The 16,324-nt window shown below is 43.9% G+C and overlaps 2 protein-coding genes and 1 long non-coding RNA gene across 4 annotated transcripts in view; 2 read left to right on the top strand and 1 right to left on the bottom strand.

Annotated features, from left to right (window-relative positions):
- Positions 1-6,216, top strand: part of CAPN7 (calpain 7) — a 36,874-nt gene extending 30,658 nt beyond the window's left edge. Inside the window, exons 17-21 of one of the 2 annotated variants that reach the window (XM_066351836.1) lie at positions 1,002-1,147; positions 1,905-1,967; positions 3,325-3,455; positions 4,859-4,951; positions 5,039-6,216. In XM_066351836.1, the coding sequence (XP_066207933.1) occupies positions 1,002-1,147; positions 1,905-1,967; positions 3,325-3,455; positions 4,859-4,951; positions 5,039-5,183 (578 nt within the window). In that variant the 3' untranslated portion in view covers positions 5,184-6,216. The remainder of the gene's footprint in view (positions 1-1,001; positions 1,148-1,904; positions 1,968-3,324; positions 3,456-4,858; positions 4,952-5,038) is intronic. The other variant, XM_066351837.1, reaches the window with a different exon arrangement.
- Positions 6,217-7,422: 1,206 nt separating this feature from the next.
- The window catches only part of SH3BP5 (SH3 domain binding protein 5), a 79,683-nt gene continuing 70,781 nt past the window's right edge, over positions 7,423-16,324 (bottom strand). The window contains exons 5-9 of the mRNA XM_066351841.1: positions 13,799-13,929; positions 12,640-12,682; positions 11,358-11,577; positions 9,330-9,590; positions 7,423-8,867 (exon numbers count right to left, since the gene is read on the bottom strand). Of these exons, the coding sequence (XP_066207938.1) occupies positions 8,656-8,867; positions 9,330-9,590; positions 11,358-11,577; positions 12,640-12,682; positions 13,799-13,929 (867 nt within the window). The 3' untranslated portion in view covers positions 7,423-8,655. The remainder of the gene's footprint in view (positions 8,868-9,329; positions 9,591-11,357; positions 11,578-12,639; positions 12,683-13,798; positions 13,930-16,324) is intronic.
- LOC136382510 (uncharacterized) overlaps positions 15,879-16,324 on the top strand; it is a 296,768-nt gene continuing 296,322 nt past the window's right edge. The window contains exon 1 of the long non-coding RNA XR_010747245.1: positions 15,879-15,891. This is a non-coding gene — a long non-coding RNA (uncharacterized lncRNA). The remainder of the gene's footprint in view (positions 15,892-16,324) is intronic.

Below are 16,324 nucleotides of genomic sequence, written 5' to 3'. Positions count from 1 at the left end.
TCCACACTAAATTACACTCCTCTGAACATTAGAGACTCATTACCTGTTTGAGATTCTAAAATGTTCAGTATTTCTGATAAATTACATTATAAATAATGTTCCTAAGTAAACCAAGTGATATAATACTGATCTAAAATTACATGGTAACTCACATGCCTGAAATGATTTTATTATATCAACTTTGATTGATGAGACTAACAAAAGTATTTATTAGGCAACACTATTTGCAATAGCAAAGTATTGGAAATAACCTGAATATTCAAATGGGATAACTAGATGGGGGTATAAATAAAATGTGTTATATTTATACAACAGAATAGTGTATAGGCAATTCCAAAAGGAATAAACCATATCTATGTAGAACAACATAGATTTCAAAAACATGTTGAGTGAAAAGCAAAATATACAAAACAAGACATACACAATTCTTTTGTAGATATATGCTCACAAAAATAACATTTATCCATTCATTTTTTTTTTTAGGGATGTGTGTGTGCATTAAAGTCTGAAAAGATGTCCATCAAATCCATCAGAATGGAATGGGTTTTAGACTAAGGGTGATGGCTAAAAGGGACTTTGATAAGCTAATAATATAGCAACAGAAGAAAATCTGAGTAGTGGGACTATTGATGTATTTTTTCATTACATTTTCATATCTTTTTAAAAATTTCCTCAAAAGAAAAAAAAAAAAGTGCTAATCCTGACTTGACAATCTACCGGAGAAAAAGAGTAACAGGGCACATCGCGGGGATTGTCCTATGTTGCATTGAATGTATTCTAAAAGATTGCTTTGCTTATTAGAAACTTTCATTTTACAAGTTAAAACACTTTTAATGGAAAGGTTTTAATTGAAATTGTAATTATTTAGTAACATCATATTTAAAGATAGAATCTGTTAAGGGGATTTCAATTTATTTATTTTCTTCTACCATCAGCCATAAAACTAAATAAATTTAAAAACTAAAGTCTCCTTATCTGTAAACCTACTGGTTTATTTGCAGCTGACCCTCCCCCATACATTGATGGGATTCGAATTAACAGCCCTCATTATTTGACTAAGATAAAGCTGACCACACCTGGGACCCATACTTTTACATTAGTGGTTTCTCAGTATGAAAAACAGAATACAATCCATTACACAGTTCGGGTAAGTAAACCAACATATAATGACAAAACAATAATATAAAGTATAAAATGTGCTCTGCTTTGCAATGAGATTATCTACAGAAAAAGTTTATTTCTGAAAATTCTTGTCTATGTATTTTATGTGTATGTGTTTATCTCTATAACAATTCAATGTTAAATTATTAGAATGTTTCCTGCAACAAGTGCTTTTGAAAAGTAATTTTTTATTTTAAATAATATTTTTAATGAGCATTTTTGTTTTCAGAGTTATAGTTTAGTCCTGAAGTAATGTGGTATATTGGGCTAATAAATTCGAAGAGCAAGCAATAAAGATCCCTTTAGTCTATATAATACTTTTGTTGACTTATAAAAGAAAACTCTGAACTCGGTGAAAGGGAACTGTTGATTGCCTGTAAACATCGCTGCGATGAGTTAGGAAGGTCATTGTAATTTTTTTCCACAAGGATTTGTTTGCCATATGTCAGTAAAGAAGTTCAAGTTAAATAGATATTTTAGTGATGAAAGGGACATTGGGGAGCCGCCTTCACACCCTCACTGTTCAGGTGCAGAAGCCAAGGCTTCCAGAAATTGTGATTCGTCTTGTCACACACAGTTAGTTCCAGAGAAAACAAAGACCAGATCCCTAGCTTCATTAAACCCAACTTGATCCCAAGCTGCCTACAGAGTGTTGACCTTTATATGTGTGAACTAATTGTTTAGTTTTCCAATATATTTTTATTTTTATAAACTTTATTGGTACAATATTTTTTTTAATCTAGGTGTATTCAGCATGCAGCTTTACTTTTTCAAAGATTCCTTCACCATACACCTTATCAAAACAGGTAAGAGAATTAATTTTGTCTCTGGGTCATGCTCTCAAAGAAATCTTAGAATTTCCTTTTCTTTTTCTCTTTTTTTCTTTTCATTGTTCACATTTAACAATTTTTTTTATGTAGTGAGAGGAGGGGAGGCGGAGACAGACTCCTGCATGCGCCCGACCGGGATCCACCTGGCAAGCCCACTAGAGGGCGATGCTCTGCCCATCTGGGGTCCTTGCTCCATTGCAGCTGGAACCATTTTTTAGCGCCTGAGGTGGAGGCCATAGAGCCATCCTCAGTGCATGGGGCCAATTTGTTCTAATCGAGCCAGGGCTGCAGGAGGGGAAGAGAGAGAGAGAAAAGCGAGGGGGGAGGCGTGGAGAAGCAGATGGGCACTTCCCCTGTGTGCCCTGACCAGGAATCAAACCCGGTCATCTACATGCTGGGCCAACGCTCTACCACTGAGCTAACTGGTCAGGGCCAACAATTTTTTACAAAATAAAACATTGTACCCTGGCCGGTTGGCTCAGCGGTAGAGCTTCGGCCTGGCATGCGGGGGACCTGGGTTCGATTCCCGGCCAGGGCACATAGGAGAAGCGCCCATTTGCTTCTCCACCCCCCCCCCCTCCTTCTTCTCTGTCTCTCTCTTCCCCTCCCGCAGCCAAGGCTCCATTGGAGCAAAGATGGCCCGGGCGCTGGGGATGGCTCCTTGGCCTCTGCCCCAGGCGCTAGAGTGGCTCTGGTCGTGGCAGAGCGACGCCCCAGAGGGGCAGAGCATCGCCCCCTGGTGGGCAGAGCATTGCCCCTGGTAGGCGTGCCGGGTGGATCCCAGTTGGGCGCATGCAGGAGTCTGTCTGACTGTCTCTCCCCATTTCCAGCTTCAGAAAAATACAAAAAATAAAATAAAACATTTTAGAGCTTGAAAGGAGTAAGGGAAATGTAAATTGCCCCCATCCAGTCTGGGTCAGAATACATGATCTTCAGTGCGCAACATTAAGTGACTCTGTGGGCAGACATAAGAAATTCAGAGAAAGATTAATGTAAACCTTGGTCATTAGGGAAGGCCGTGTGAATGAACTCTTAAGTAGAATTTGCGGTTGACTTTGCAGGGTGGGCTGGCTGTATAGAGGATTTGAGGGAGAATTATTGGCAGGGAGAACAGCTTGATTGTATGCTGAGAAAGGGAGATAGAGCTTAGTGTAAGTAGCAAAGTCACCTGAGCTACGTTGACTGTCAGTGGCAGATAAAGCCTGGAGAGAGAGTAGAGCCAGAGGGGGAGTTGCCTTCTTTGGGGGGGTGGGAGGGGTTGTAAAAGACTTTTGTCTTTAACATAGAATTATAGAATGTGAAGTTTTGTTAATACAGAAATTTGTTTTATTAGATTAATGGAAAGTGGAGTGGTCCGAGTGCTGGAGGATGTGGAAATTTCCAAGAGACTCATAAAAATAATCCCATTTACCAATTCCATATAGAAAAGACTGGCCCATTACTGATTGAGCTCAGAGGACCAAGGTTTGTGATGAGTGAATTTTCTTAAATTAATAATATTAAAAATGAGTTTAGTGGAACAGAATAGGGTTTTGAGACCTCAGCGTATATGAATGCTTGGTTTATGATAAAGATGGTATTGCATGGGGTGGGGAAAGGATAGTTTGTTCAGTAAGTGGTGCTGGAATAATTGAGTGTCCCGTGCATCAAAAAGGGTAATTAAGACCTCTGTCTCATATCAAATCTTAAAGTCAATTCTAGGTGGATTCCTAATATAGAAGATACTGTAGTAAAAAGATTTTTAGGCGCAGTGGATAGTTTACTTTACAAATTATGTTACACTTTTTTTTATGTACATTGTGTTATTCAGTAGTTCACAATTTTAAAAACTTTATAAGAAATAGAGACTACAAATAAAAAATAGTACTTCTAAATAAAACTGGAATTGTGCCTGTCTTACAAATTAACTCAAAAGAAACTAATCCTTTAGATACGAGTAGGCTGCATTTCACAATCATTTTAAAAACCTTTACCAGTTTGCTAAGTAATGTAAGGTATCTAATTGCCCTTTTGTATTTAAGTTTTAGGTAGATTGAACATGTAAAAACACTTGACAATGTTTTTTCCTTTATTGCTTAATTCGTGTTTCTTGCCCACTTTTCTGTTGGAGTTGTCATGTTTTTCATAATTGTAAACATGAATAAAGATATGTCAGTAAGAATATTAACTCCTTCACATATTTGCAAGTATTTTTCCCAGATAATTTTTTTACATAGAAAAAAAAACATTTTAAAGTATTCAATCTGTCTTTTCTGGGTTATTTTGCTGGAGGCAGGAAATCTTACCCCAGTGATAAATTTTTACTGTTACTTTCTTCTGGTTCCCTTACGGTTTTATTTTTACATTCTATTTTTTAATCCATATGAAATGTATTTTTATATTTGGTATAAGATACAATTTAACACTTTTATTTCTAAATTTTTGTCACCTCATTACCACCCCTAAATAATCCTTCCTTTCCCTGCTGACTGGAATGCTATGTCTGCCATATGCTAAAACTTTCTTCAATTTAGATTTTTTTCCCCAAGATTTTCTTTCCTATCCCACTTTTTCTGCCTAAAGACAGTATTTTGTTATTTAAAGTTAACATTATTATCTGGGAGCCTGTAATAAAAATATAGTCTCTTCTAAAGTTTAATAGTCTCTTCTAAGTTTAACGCATTAATTTTTACGGCTTCTACTTAAAGATGTAAATGATATTTTCTATAATTAAGAGTAAAAATAGTATGCATGTCTTTCAGAGTGTTACTTCCTCCTGAAGCTTTAGAAAGCATATACTAGGTTTTAATAGTGCATCTGCACTTTAGGTGTACTGATTTTCAGGTATTTTTACTTGAGACTACTTCATTGTTCCTTTTTACTGCTAGGCAGTACAGTGTTGGGTTTGAAGTTGTCACAGTGTCTGTGGTGGGCGACCCTGGAGCCCATGGCTTTCAGAGGAGGTCTAGTGGCGACTACAGGTAAGGTTGGCATTTTGATTACATCTGATTTATACTTGTTGTGGCACCATCTTCTGTAAACCTTCCTTTTATTTTCCCTGAATATAGGTGTGGGTTTTGCTACCTGGAATTAGAAAATATACCTGCTGGGATTTATAATATCATTCCCAGTACTTTTTTGCCTAAACAAGAAGGACCATTTTTCTTGGACTTTAATAGTATTATCCCCATCAAGACAACACAACTTCAATGACAGGAGATCTCAGCAATTACAGGATGTTCTACTTACCAAACAGCGACTCTTCAGATGAAGACACAAATCTCCAGGACACTAGACAGAGCAATCAGAACAGAAATCTCTACAAATGTTGCAGTGGAATCTGGTGCTCCAGTCAGGGTGTTTAGTAAGAATTGTATATAGTCAGGGTTACCCTAAATTACTTTAGAAGTACCATTTACATGGTTTTGTGTATGTGTAGGATTAGCTTGCATTTAGAGGCCATGTTGTATTTAAAAAGTGCCGATGATTCAAGTTTATCCTCAGTCAGCACTGTGATATCCTTTGCTAAGAGGGACTGAGACCAGATGAGGGGCGTTGACTTCCTGGGTGGAATGGTAGGCTGGCGTACTGTTCTGAAATCTCTCCATTGAGTGTCTCTGGCAGAGCATGTTGTAAGGTAAACCTGTTTGTGTTGAGACTCTGCAGCTTGGGCAACCACTTACCAAGTGAATTTTGTCACCATAACATTTAAATTTGGCATTGTGACTTTAAATGTCGCCCAGATGCTGTGAAAGAATAAAGCTTTAAGAAATACTGATGAACTTAGCATGAAGGTGCTCATGCTCTAGAATGAAGGTTGTTGAAGTTCGATACCTATCCCATTGAATCATGTAAGGAGAACTGAGGTGTACATTCGCTGTCAGTCATTTTTAGGTTGATGAAAGTAGTAGTCTTAGAAACTGAATACATCACTGTTTAGTTGGTATATTTTTCATTGCTCTGTAGTTCAGTGCTTTTATGGTAACAGCACTCTGGAGAAAATACAATTGAGAATTTAATATATTGTAATTGGAGTTGCATTCAGAAAAATTGCCAAGATATTACTGCTGTGTGTAAATTCCCAGTTGTTTACATAAAAATCTTACAGGACAGAATGATGCTCAAGATTTTAAAGATCTGAAAATAAGGTGGTATTTTTCATCGTCTCTACTTTATAATTATCAAGACTTCTTATTTTATATTTCTGCTACCTTTAACTGAAATAAAATGTTTATACTTATGGAAACTGCATAGTTTAACCTAGACAAATTGATTATTAAAGGACTTCATCTAGTATGTTCCATCCAAAAGAACTCATTTGCTTAAAAATTCATGGTTCAAAAAAAATCTGTTTCACATTCAGGATAGTGGTCGATTGTTTTACTAATGAGATTTCACTTTTGTAAATATTTAGTGCTTTCAATTTTAGATACTAATTTTAAGTAGATTTTCTATGGCCCTTTACAGAAAAAAATCTAAAGCATAAGAGGTATATTTATTATAAACACATACATGATTGAATTTTTTATATTAAAAGATCATCTTACAGTATGCAAATTAAGATCTAATCTCTGCCCTCAAAAATCTAATGGAGACTTGAATATGAGCAATTGAATGTGTTGTAATGAATCCTGTAGCAGAGCTCCAAACAATGCTACAGATGTATAAAAAAGGGCAGTGATTACTTTGGCTGAACCAATATAGAAAGACAATAGAGCCCTGGCCGATTGGCTCAGGGGTAAAGCGTCAGCCCAGTGTGTGGAAGTCCCAGGTTCAATTCCTGGCCAGGGCACACAGGAGGAGCACCCATCTGCTTCTCCACCCTTTCCCCTCTTCCTTCTATCTCTCTCTTCCCTTCCCACAGCCAAGGCTCCATTGGAGCAAAGTTGGCCCAAGCGCTGAGGATGGCTCCATGGCTTCTGCCTGAGGTGCTAGAATGGCTCCAGTTGCAATGCAGCAATACCCCCTAGTGGGCTTGCTGGGTGGATCCCGTTCTGGCACATGCAGGAGTCTTATCTCTCTGCCTCCCCGCTTCTCACTTCAGAAAAATACATTTAAAAAAGAATAGAATCAGCTGAGGAGCATTTAAAAGTCCAGTAGTGTACCCCCCCCAAACTGGTTAAATCTCCAGGGCTCAGACCAGAGAGCAGTGTTTTTTCAGCTTCCCAGTAGAGCCCAGTGTGCAGCAGAGGCTGAGAACCACTTTTCCAATATAACCACCTTGTCTTTACTTTCCTGCCTTGTGTCTCCTTATTGGTTGGCTTTGTAGCAGCAACAGAATTCTAATTCAGACCTTGGTAATCAGGGCTTAAACTATTAGAGTCCATGACTTGAATTGAAAACAAGAACAGATGACCATACTCCATGCTCTTCTTATAGCAAGAAAGTTGCCTGGAGTAGAACATTTTGGTGACATCAGGATTTCTCACTTGAAGTCATAGAAAGTTAGACATTTTCTTAAGCCATTTTTATTACACTCAAGGTATTAAGACAAGTACAAAATAACCTTGTAATTAAGATACTGTGTCAATATTAAAAAAGGAGAAAACACTACAGTATGAAGAGATTTACAAATGACTGAAATATACAAGTTATGACAGAATTAACGGACAGCTTGAAATGCGGTTGTTTTTTTTCTTTTAGAAATGCCAGTTTTCTTAACAAGTAAAATACAGTGCTCTTAAACATGGGTAACCATGAAAACATTAAAAGCAATCTTAACACTTACTACTATTGGTATGACAGACTCCACTGCGTCTAGTTAACAGCCTTTGCCAACACATGCCTACTCCCTGTCCTAGCCTCTGAAAACATTTTCCTCTAAGAAATACTAGTGTAGCATAACCCTTAAATAATTATTTTTAAAGTTGCAGCCTACAGAGAAATTAACACCTTGTCAATCTAGAATAACAATGGCAACCATCTTCACATGCACTTCTCTTAGAATAAGTCCCCTCAGCTGGTAGAATGAAGTTTACGCTATAGAACCTTCTCTCTCACAGCCACAAATCCCATTCTATGGTATGTCCTTGCTACCCTCATCCCCCCGCCCCCATCCCCACACTGGCATTCACCTTCCCCACCCCAAAAAGTGCAGTTCATAGTAACCTTCATAGAAAATGGTTTTAATGGGTGTTCCAACTTTTCTTAAAGCCCCTTTTGAATACCAGAGATGATAAAAATCAATTATGTTCTTGGATTATTTTTTAAGCCTTCACTGGGTCAAAAGGGTATGCTGTGAATATTTGAGTTTTGTCTTGCATTCTGTTTTCATTTAGATCCCCTAAAATATAAAGGAAAGAACATCTCTTTTCCCAAACAGAGTGACAGACAGGGATGAGAAGCAAGCTGGTGACCCCGCTGGGCTCAGCTTCCCAGCCCTTCTGCTTGGGCCCTTCCGCAGGAACTAGTTATTGCTTCCACAACACTTAGCTACTGTTCCGCAAAGGCGTGAACCTGGTCACAGTCCACCTGCAACAACGGCTCCGCTCTGGAAAGCAAACCAGCCCAAGAGCTCTTACCCAGAAGAAAAGGCTTCAGCCCTCAAGGTCACTGAAACTTCATTAGTGCAGTTTAGAGTAACCACTTACGATTTGGCATGTATTAAATGATTATTGGCACAATGTTCTCCGTACAGTTTCGTGTATAAATAGTAATGAGCCCTGGGGCCAGGACCGGGGGTGGATCAGCCGATCTGCACCATCTTGATGTCGGCAATAATCCCCTCCCTCCCCTTGGAGCACTGCAGGGAGAGCTGCTGCATCCTGTTGGCCAAAGCCCGGCCCTCGGAGGACATGCCGCTTCGGCTCTTGCCACCATCACTGCTGCTGTTGCTAAGACCTCGATTGTTGTTGGCTTTGTCACTTGTTTTATTCTCTGCCCCTTCTGCTCTGTCTCCTATAGAAATGTAAAGATTAAGTGAGTATTGACAATTCCAAGAGTCACTTAGGCCCAAGCCAGTCAACCCTCGGCTCTCCCAGTGTTGCCCAACCGTGTGCATCACAGAGGGTTCTCCAGCGTGTAACTGCTCCCTCTCTTATTCCTCAAGGCATTTTACATCATTATCGTTAGAGATGAAATGTGTCACGCTCATTTAATAGCTGGGAACAGAAACCTCTCTAGCATGTGCTTGTTAAGAGGACTGTGGTAACGAGAGACGCGGAACCCAAGGTATGGAGCCAGGAGGCCCCCAAACAAGACATGGATACGATCTCTGATCAACACCAACAGCACATTCACAGACCCAGTAACACAGCCTGGGGGATCCGTGAGGGTCCGAGCCCCGGTAGCGGTCTGGCTGCATAGAGCACTGAGTCACCCGGGACAGCACTGTATGAGGTGGGGGGCACTGCGACTCACCGCGTTCCACCTCACACTCCGGGGAGGAGGCCCCGCTGCACTCGCTGCGAGGGCCCAGCACTGGGAACATCATCCCGAACTCGGACAGGGACACGGGGCTGGGCAGATCCAGGCTGCCGGGCCGCACGGCTGCGGAGAATTGGTCGGCTGCCTCAGATGGGCTCGTTGGTCCTGAGCTAAAGCTGGACACAGACTGGGTTTCCGAGTCATCTTCAGATACAAAGTTGCTGCAGTTGTCATCTTCAAAGGCCTCTGAGGCCACTAGGATGAGAAGAAAGACCAGTCACTCAAGATCTGGCAGATAGAATCTAGTTCCTTAAACGCCTCAAGAAGTGTTTGCTGCTGGCAGAGACACGGCATGGAGACGGCAGAATCCCTGCCACCCTAGGTGCCTGTTGAAAGGACCATGACCCTACTGTGCATGCGTGACCAGACTGCTGCAACTCAGAGGAAAGCAGCCAGAGGCTGGGTCCCACAGACATCCAGTGTCCTTACAATGCCTTTCGAGCCCCCGTGCGCCCCAGAAGTTTGGGTCAGTAGGCACTGCCTCAAGGCAGATGAATTCAGCTGCAGATCAGGGGCTTTGCTCCACCCCAGTCCCCCAGATAGAGCCACGTGTGCACAGGAAGAGGGCTGGTCCTTTGTAATAGATCCCCAAAAAGCCAGTCACATTGGGGCTTCCTTCCACAGCAACAGAAGCAGGAGCTGCTGGAAGAAACGGCCCTGGATGGAACACCTGTGGGGACCTTGGTTTTCTTCCAGGTGACTTATCCCAAAAGACACACTCAGAGCCTGCCCAGGTGACGGTCTGCGGATTTGCTGCCGAAGGGACTTCCTTTACAGTGCTCTGGGACTTGTGCCTCACCTCCTCGGTAGACCAGAATAAGCCAGGCCGAGACATGTCCTCCTCGTGGGGAAAGCCGCTCCAGCAGCCTTGAACTGTTTCCCCCTCTGCCCACACATAATCCTGCCTAGTAGATTTTTCCTCTCCTCCTCCCTCATCTGTAAAAGCAGCCTTGTAGCATCCCACAGAACAGTGTTTTTCAACCGCCAGATATTCCGTGCCAGTCCATGAGCTAACCACCCGAATGTATGAAGATTATTCAACATCACTGGACTGGTGGTTGAAAGACACTGCTATAGAGGCTTTTCTCTCCCCTCAATGAGAAATACTGGACTGAAATGTTGGGGACAAGACATAGGCTCAGATCTGAATTCCATTCCTGTTTCCACTACCTGCTGTAGCTAGCCTTAGGTTAACCTCAGCATCACGTTCCTCTCTGAACAGGGTTTTATGAGATGCTGTGCTCACTCTGCCGCTGCTCAGAATACAGGTCTTCACCCTGGGCCTGTTGTCTGAATTAACACCTGAGAAAGGAGCTTGGGAAAGAGCCAACGGGGACCGTTCCACAGAGAAGGAAGAAGAGGTGTGCAAAGACTGCTGGAGGGGCTTTCCTGGTTAACACAAAGGGGGCCACATCCAATCTCTGCTCCCAGGAGGTGGTCCTGGGAAAAGTCTCCATGGTGAGACACCAGGGAGAGCCACCATTTGTGGAGTGCTTACTGGGTACCAGTGTTGTTTCGTGTCATCCTAACCATCACTATACGGTAGATGGTAGATAGCGTCATACGCCCCGTTTTACAGGTGAAGAAACAAAGTTAAGCCCTTGCCTGCATCATATACTAGTAATGACGGGACAGCCAGAATTTGAATCAAATCTAATTCCACAGCCCCTATTCTCAGACAACTTCTTTCCTGCACTACCTCTTAGAATGTGCAACACATACTTTGAAACTCAGAGAATGGTGAACATCAGACATTTTCCAAACTTATTTGACCACAGAATCTTGATTTTGAGGAATGCTCAGTAGCACCTTGGTAAAGATTGTTTCACAAAATGTGGGAAGCCCCCCAGAAATAGTCCTAACTCTCACCCAACTCGCTGAGGCCCAGCCAGGATGGTCAGAGCCCTGGAAGCATGTCACACAGCATGTCACCTCCCGGCTGGCGCATGAGCCCTGACTCACCGGAAATGGCATCGGGCTCGGGCTTGCTCCCTGACAGGTCCTCCACGGACGTGCTGCTGCCCTCGGCCCCGACCCCGCAGCCCCGAGGTCCCATGGCGCTGGAGCGCCGCCGCTCGTGGATCTCGTCAGAGATCATCTCCAGGTTCTTCAGGGCCGTCTTGTACTCGCCTTTGGCCAGGGCCAGTTTGGCCTGCAGGTCGTCCACGGTCTTCTTTAGTTGCTGGTCAGGAGAACAGGAAGCTCAGTAAGTGAAGGCTGCCCCTCCTGACTTTGCGGTGCTCTTGAATGACAGGTTCAAGCATGTTTCCACCCACTGCCCTGCCCCAAAGACTTCCCCAAGACAAGCCTGAGGGACCTGATGATTCTTCTGCAAGCTATCCGTGCACCAGATAAAAAAGCAGCCTCCACCACTCCCAGTATCCATAGGGGTGACCAACGAAAGCTCTATTATCCAGAAACTACCACTGGCAGAATAAACTCCACCAGGGAAGCGACAGTGGGTGTCAGACTCACACACATGTGCCACATTCTAGCCATTTGGTCCCCTGCACTGTGGTTCTCAAACTTGAGCTTGCATCAGCATCCCCTGGAGGGCTCGTTAAGCTCAGATGGCTGGATTCCACCCAGTTTCCAGTTCAGTGGGCATAGGGGTGGGGGGCTCAGGATCTGCACTTCTAACAAGTTCCCAAGAGATGCTGACGCTGCTGGCCCTGGGAGCACCCTGAGAGCCACTGCCCCATACAGTCCAGAGCAGTGGTGGTCAACCTGGTCCCTACCGCCCACTAGGGGGCGTTCCAGCTTTCATGGTGGGTGGTAGCGGAGCAACCAAAGTATAAATAAAAAGATAAAAGATTTAACTATAGTAAGTTGTTTTATAAAGATTTATTCTGCCAAACTTAGCGAAAAGCCGACATAAAGTACTTGGTTATTATTATATGCTTTAACTTGCTGTAACTCTGCTTTATAAATTTTATAAAGTTACTTCCCTACTTTATAAATCACCATTACTATGGAACCGGTGGGCAGTTAGAAAATTTTACTGCTAACAAAGATACAAAAGTGGGCGGTAGGTATAAAAAGGTTGACTACCCCTGGTATAGAGAATGATCAGCAGTTGTGGAGAACTTCAGAGACCAGTCAAGACCATTTTGAGGCCTGAAAACTCAGTAAAGAATGTTTCTCCACTCTCCTCTTGTAGCAAATGCACTATTTGGAAGTCTTTCACAAAAAGTGGGGCTTTGCAGAATAATCCCATCAGCACAAGGCCAAAGGCCGCACGTACCTCAAGCTGCACGTAGTACTTTGCCTTCAGTTCAAAATAAGGCCTGTGAAAGACATGAAGGAAAAACGTAATCCATTAGCTACAGCTGGCCAGGTTATCCTTCCAGGATTTAGTAAACTGATGAAGCCAGGAGCTAAAGGTGACGCTCCCAGCTCCGGGGCCTGATGGACACAGACACGAGTCAGAGCCTCTGGGCTCACTCAGGATACAGGGAGCCCACACGTGTGCACACATATCCTGGAATCCCTGTGTCCTGGTTCACTCTCCTCTCTGGAGGCTCTGCAAGGTCATACAGAGTGTGCCCAATGGCTGATGTGACCTGAATCTCTTATAAGGAGGTCAGCTACCCAGGGGTGACTCGCAGATAAGGCTGGAGAAGGGGCTCCCTCAACACACACTCCTCTGCTGAGGTCACCTGGGAAGGGAAGCACAGTCCCCGCACTGCACACAGCAGGGCCCCCGCAAGGACAAGCTCAGGCTGGTTCATCCTCTTGGGCTCTGTCCAGCACTACAGATATCAGACGGTCTGCAGACCCAGCCAGGTCATGGGCAAGAAAAAACGAAAAATGTGAATATTCTGCTAGTCCGGTGGGATCTAGGTCAGCCAGAAGACCCTGGCTTTTTATAGGGACTTTGGTGTCTGAGCATTAAGTGTAGACCATTGCTTCATTCTGGATCTTCCACCACGAAGCGTCTGTCTTGGGGGGGGGGGGGGGGGGCTAGGCCATCCCAAGCCATTTCTTTGGTTTGGAGGCACAGCAACTGTAAGTAGAGCAGGGGGCTTTTCTCCATGATCATCATTGTATAAAAATACAAAGGAGTGGTAGTGAAAGGGACTTGGAAATACCCTGCATTAAACTGCACCATTTCATTAGCTCTTGGTCCACAGATTGTGTACACAGCTCATTGCCATTATACTGACAGGTAAACTGAGGTCCTATCCATGGGCCATGGAATGGTTTGCTTCTGAAATTCCTTTTTCTCTGTTTCCCAGGAGTAGCCCTCCTAACACTCAGCACCTTCTTGTCCCTCAGGGCCATAGAATGTTGGGGGGAAAGGGACCCGGAACAGGGGTCCCTAAGTGCAAGGCACATAGAAGGCTGAGGAGACCTGGAAGAGAACCATCACACGGCCCGGAGACCCCCGCACGCAGACTCACTTGGACTTGTTGATGGCTCTCTTGAGTTTCTTCTCCAGCTGCCTCATGCGACCCATGGCGGCATTGTACCTGGCTGCCGTCTCCTTGTGCACCAGCTCGCTCCTTGTCTTGGTCTGCTCTGCCTCCATGACCTTCAAACAACAGCGGAGGTCAACCCAGCCAAGCCCAGAACTTTTTTTTTTTTTTTTTTTAAATACCCTTTGAGTAAACTAGTGGACAGACTAAAATTCAACTAACTTCCAACTAGAGTAGGATTACTATTTTGGGAAAGTCTTGTCAGGTAAGACTACGTAGCCAAATTAGCTGTGGCAATAACCAGAAAAGAGCCTGATCTGTGGTGGCGCAGTGGACAAAGCGTCGACCTGGAAATGCTGAGGTCGCTGGTTCGAAACCCTGGGCTTGCCTGGTCAAGGCACATATGGGAGTTGATGCTTCCAGCTCCTCCCCCTTCTCTATCTCTCCTCTCTCTCTCTCTGTCTCTCCCTCTCCTCTCTAAAATGAATAAAAAAAAAAAAAAAGAAAAGAAAACAAGGAAAAACAAAAGTCAGAGGAAAATACGAAATATCCTCTGATTCGATCGATGTCCACTTCCTTCTGCTCACTGCCTAGTTCTCAGTAGTCACCATGGGGGCCCCGTTTCCGCCTTGGGGTAGGAACTTATGCACAGGCAAATGGGCGGGCAGCACCAGTGGGAACTTAGACATCAAGGAACAGGGACGCCTAGCAAAACCAGGCATGACAGCATCAGGACAAGGTAATCATGACCTCAGCAGTTTGGCCCTTTCCCAGATGTCCTGAATTAGCTAGCTGGTGAGAAGGATCCAGGATCGAAAAGGGTCCAACTTTACATTTAAACAATATCAAATCATATCAGATTTTGAGGTTCACATTTTTTTTTTTTTTTTTTTTTTTACTGACATAGAGACAGGGACAAATAGTGACAGGCAGGCAGGAAGGGGACAAATAGGGACAGACATCAATTCTTTACTGCGGCTCCTTAGTTGTTCACTGACTGCTTTTTCATATGTGCCTTGACCAGGAGCTACAGCAGACCAAGTGACTCCTTGCTCAAGCCAGCGATCTTTAGGCTCAAGCCAGCAACCATGGGATCATGTCTATGATCCCACGCTTAAGCCAGTGACCCCACAACTCAAGCCAGCTATCCCACGGGCAAGCCGGATGAGCCCTCGCTCAAGCCGGCGACCTCAGAGTTTCAAAGCTGGGTCCTCTGTGTCCCAGTCTGACGCTTTGTCCACTGCATCACTGCCTGGTCAAGCAAGGTTCACAAAAATCTGTGGCCAGGAGACCAGTCAGCATTCTGGTGGGAAATGCTAGTGGGAACATTTTGTTAAACCCGTTGATTAAAATAAGTTAAAAAAAAACAACAGTTAACAGCCTTCCATGGCCAGAAGCATGGCAGCTCAAAGGCCCCTCCCTGGTGCGTGGACAATGCAGGTTCTCTCCCTTACCTAAAGGAAAGCGTCATTCAAGCCATACAATCAGCTCGAAATTTCTTTCCCATCTTCTACTTACAACTCACACAAGTATTACAGAGGGAACTGGAGAAACAGGAGTCAGGTTAGGCTAGCCAGCTGTTCTTTGTTTAACCTGAAGAGCATCAGGGAGGAGCTCAGAGGGCCCTCTCAGGTCTCTGGTCCACTCTCTCAAACCCAGCAGGACAAATTTAGGAAAGCACCACCATGCGTTTAAGTCAAGGTTAAGAGAAGCCCACGGCGGGAAGTCACCGAGGCTATAGCATCCTCTTCAGCCAACAGCCACGGCCGGCCATGGGGTAGTTTGCTTATGCACTTATTTACCATAAGGATTTTTATAAAGTGTCATGAAAAATTATGAAAGAGTGCAATGAGCATTAAAAAAAAATGGGTGTCCTGTCTAGCATGTCCTCCCAGGTTATCTCTGGCTTTCGGTTCTGAAGCTATTTTATAACACTGTAAGTTGTAGAAAACTGTCAGTAATACAAATGAGTCTTATTCCTAGAAATAAAAAATGAACTGTGTCCCAGTGGAGATGCATTTGATTATTAATTACCCTGTAAATATTGACCAGTGGGGGGTTGTTTTTTGTTTTGTTTTGTTTTGGGTTTTTTTTTTTTTGTATTTTTCTGAAGCTGGAAACGGGGAGAGACAGTCAGACAGACTCCCGCATGCGCCCGACCGGGATCCACCCGGCACGCCCACCAGGGGCGACGCTCTGCCCACCAGGGGGTGATGCCCCGGAGGGGCAGAGCATCGCCCCACCGCAACCAGAGCCACTCTAGCGCCTGGGGCAAAGGCCAAGGAGCCATCCCCAGCGCCCGGCCATCTTTGCTCCAATGGAGCCCCGGCTGCGGGAGGGGAAGAAAGAGACAGAGAGGAAGGAGAGGGGGAGGGGTGGAGAAGCAGATGGGCGCTTCTCCTGTGTGCCCTGGCCGGGAATCGAACCCAGGACTTCTGCACGCCAGGCCGAGGCTCTACCACTGAGCCAACCGGCCAGGGCCTTTTTTTTTTTTTTTTTTTTTTTTTTGAG

This window comes from Saccopteryx leptura, chromosome 10 (genome assembly GCF_036850995.1).
Source record: "Saccopteryx leptura isolate mSacLep1 chromosome 10, mSacLep1_pri_phased_curated, whole genome shotgun sequence".
NCBI classification, from domain to species: domain Eukaryota; kingdom Metazoa; phylum Chordata; class Mammalia; order Chiroptera; family Emballonuridae; genus Saccopteryx; species Saccopteryx leptura.
Note: the sequence above shows the minus strand (reverse complement) of the source record. Positions and strands in the feature narration are given on the sequence as shown.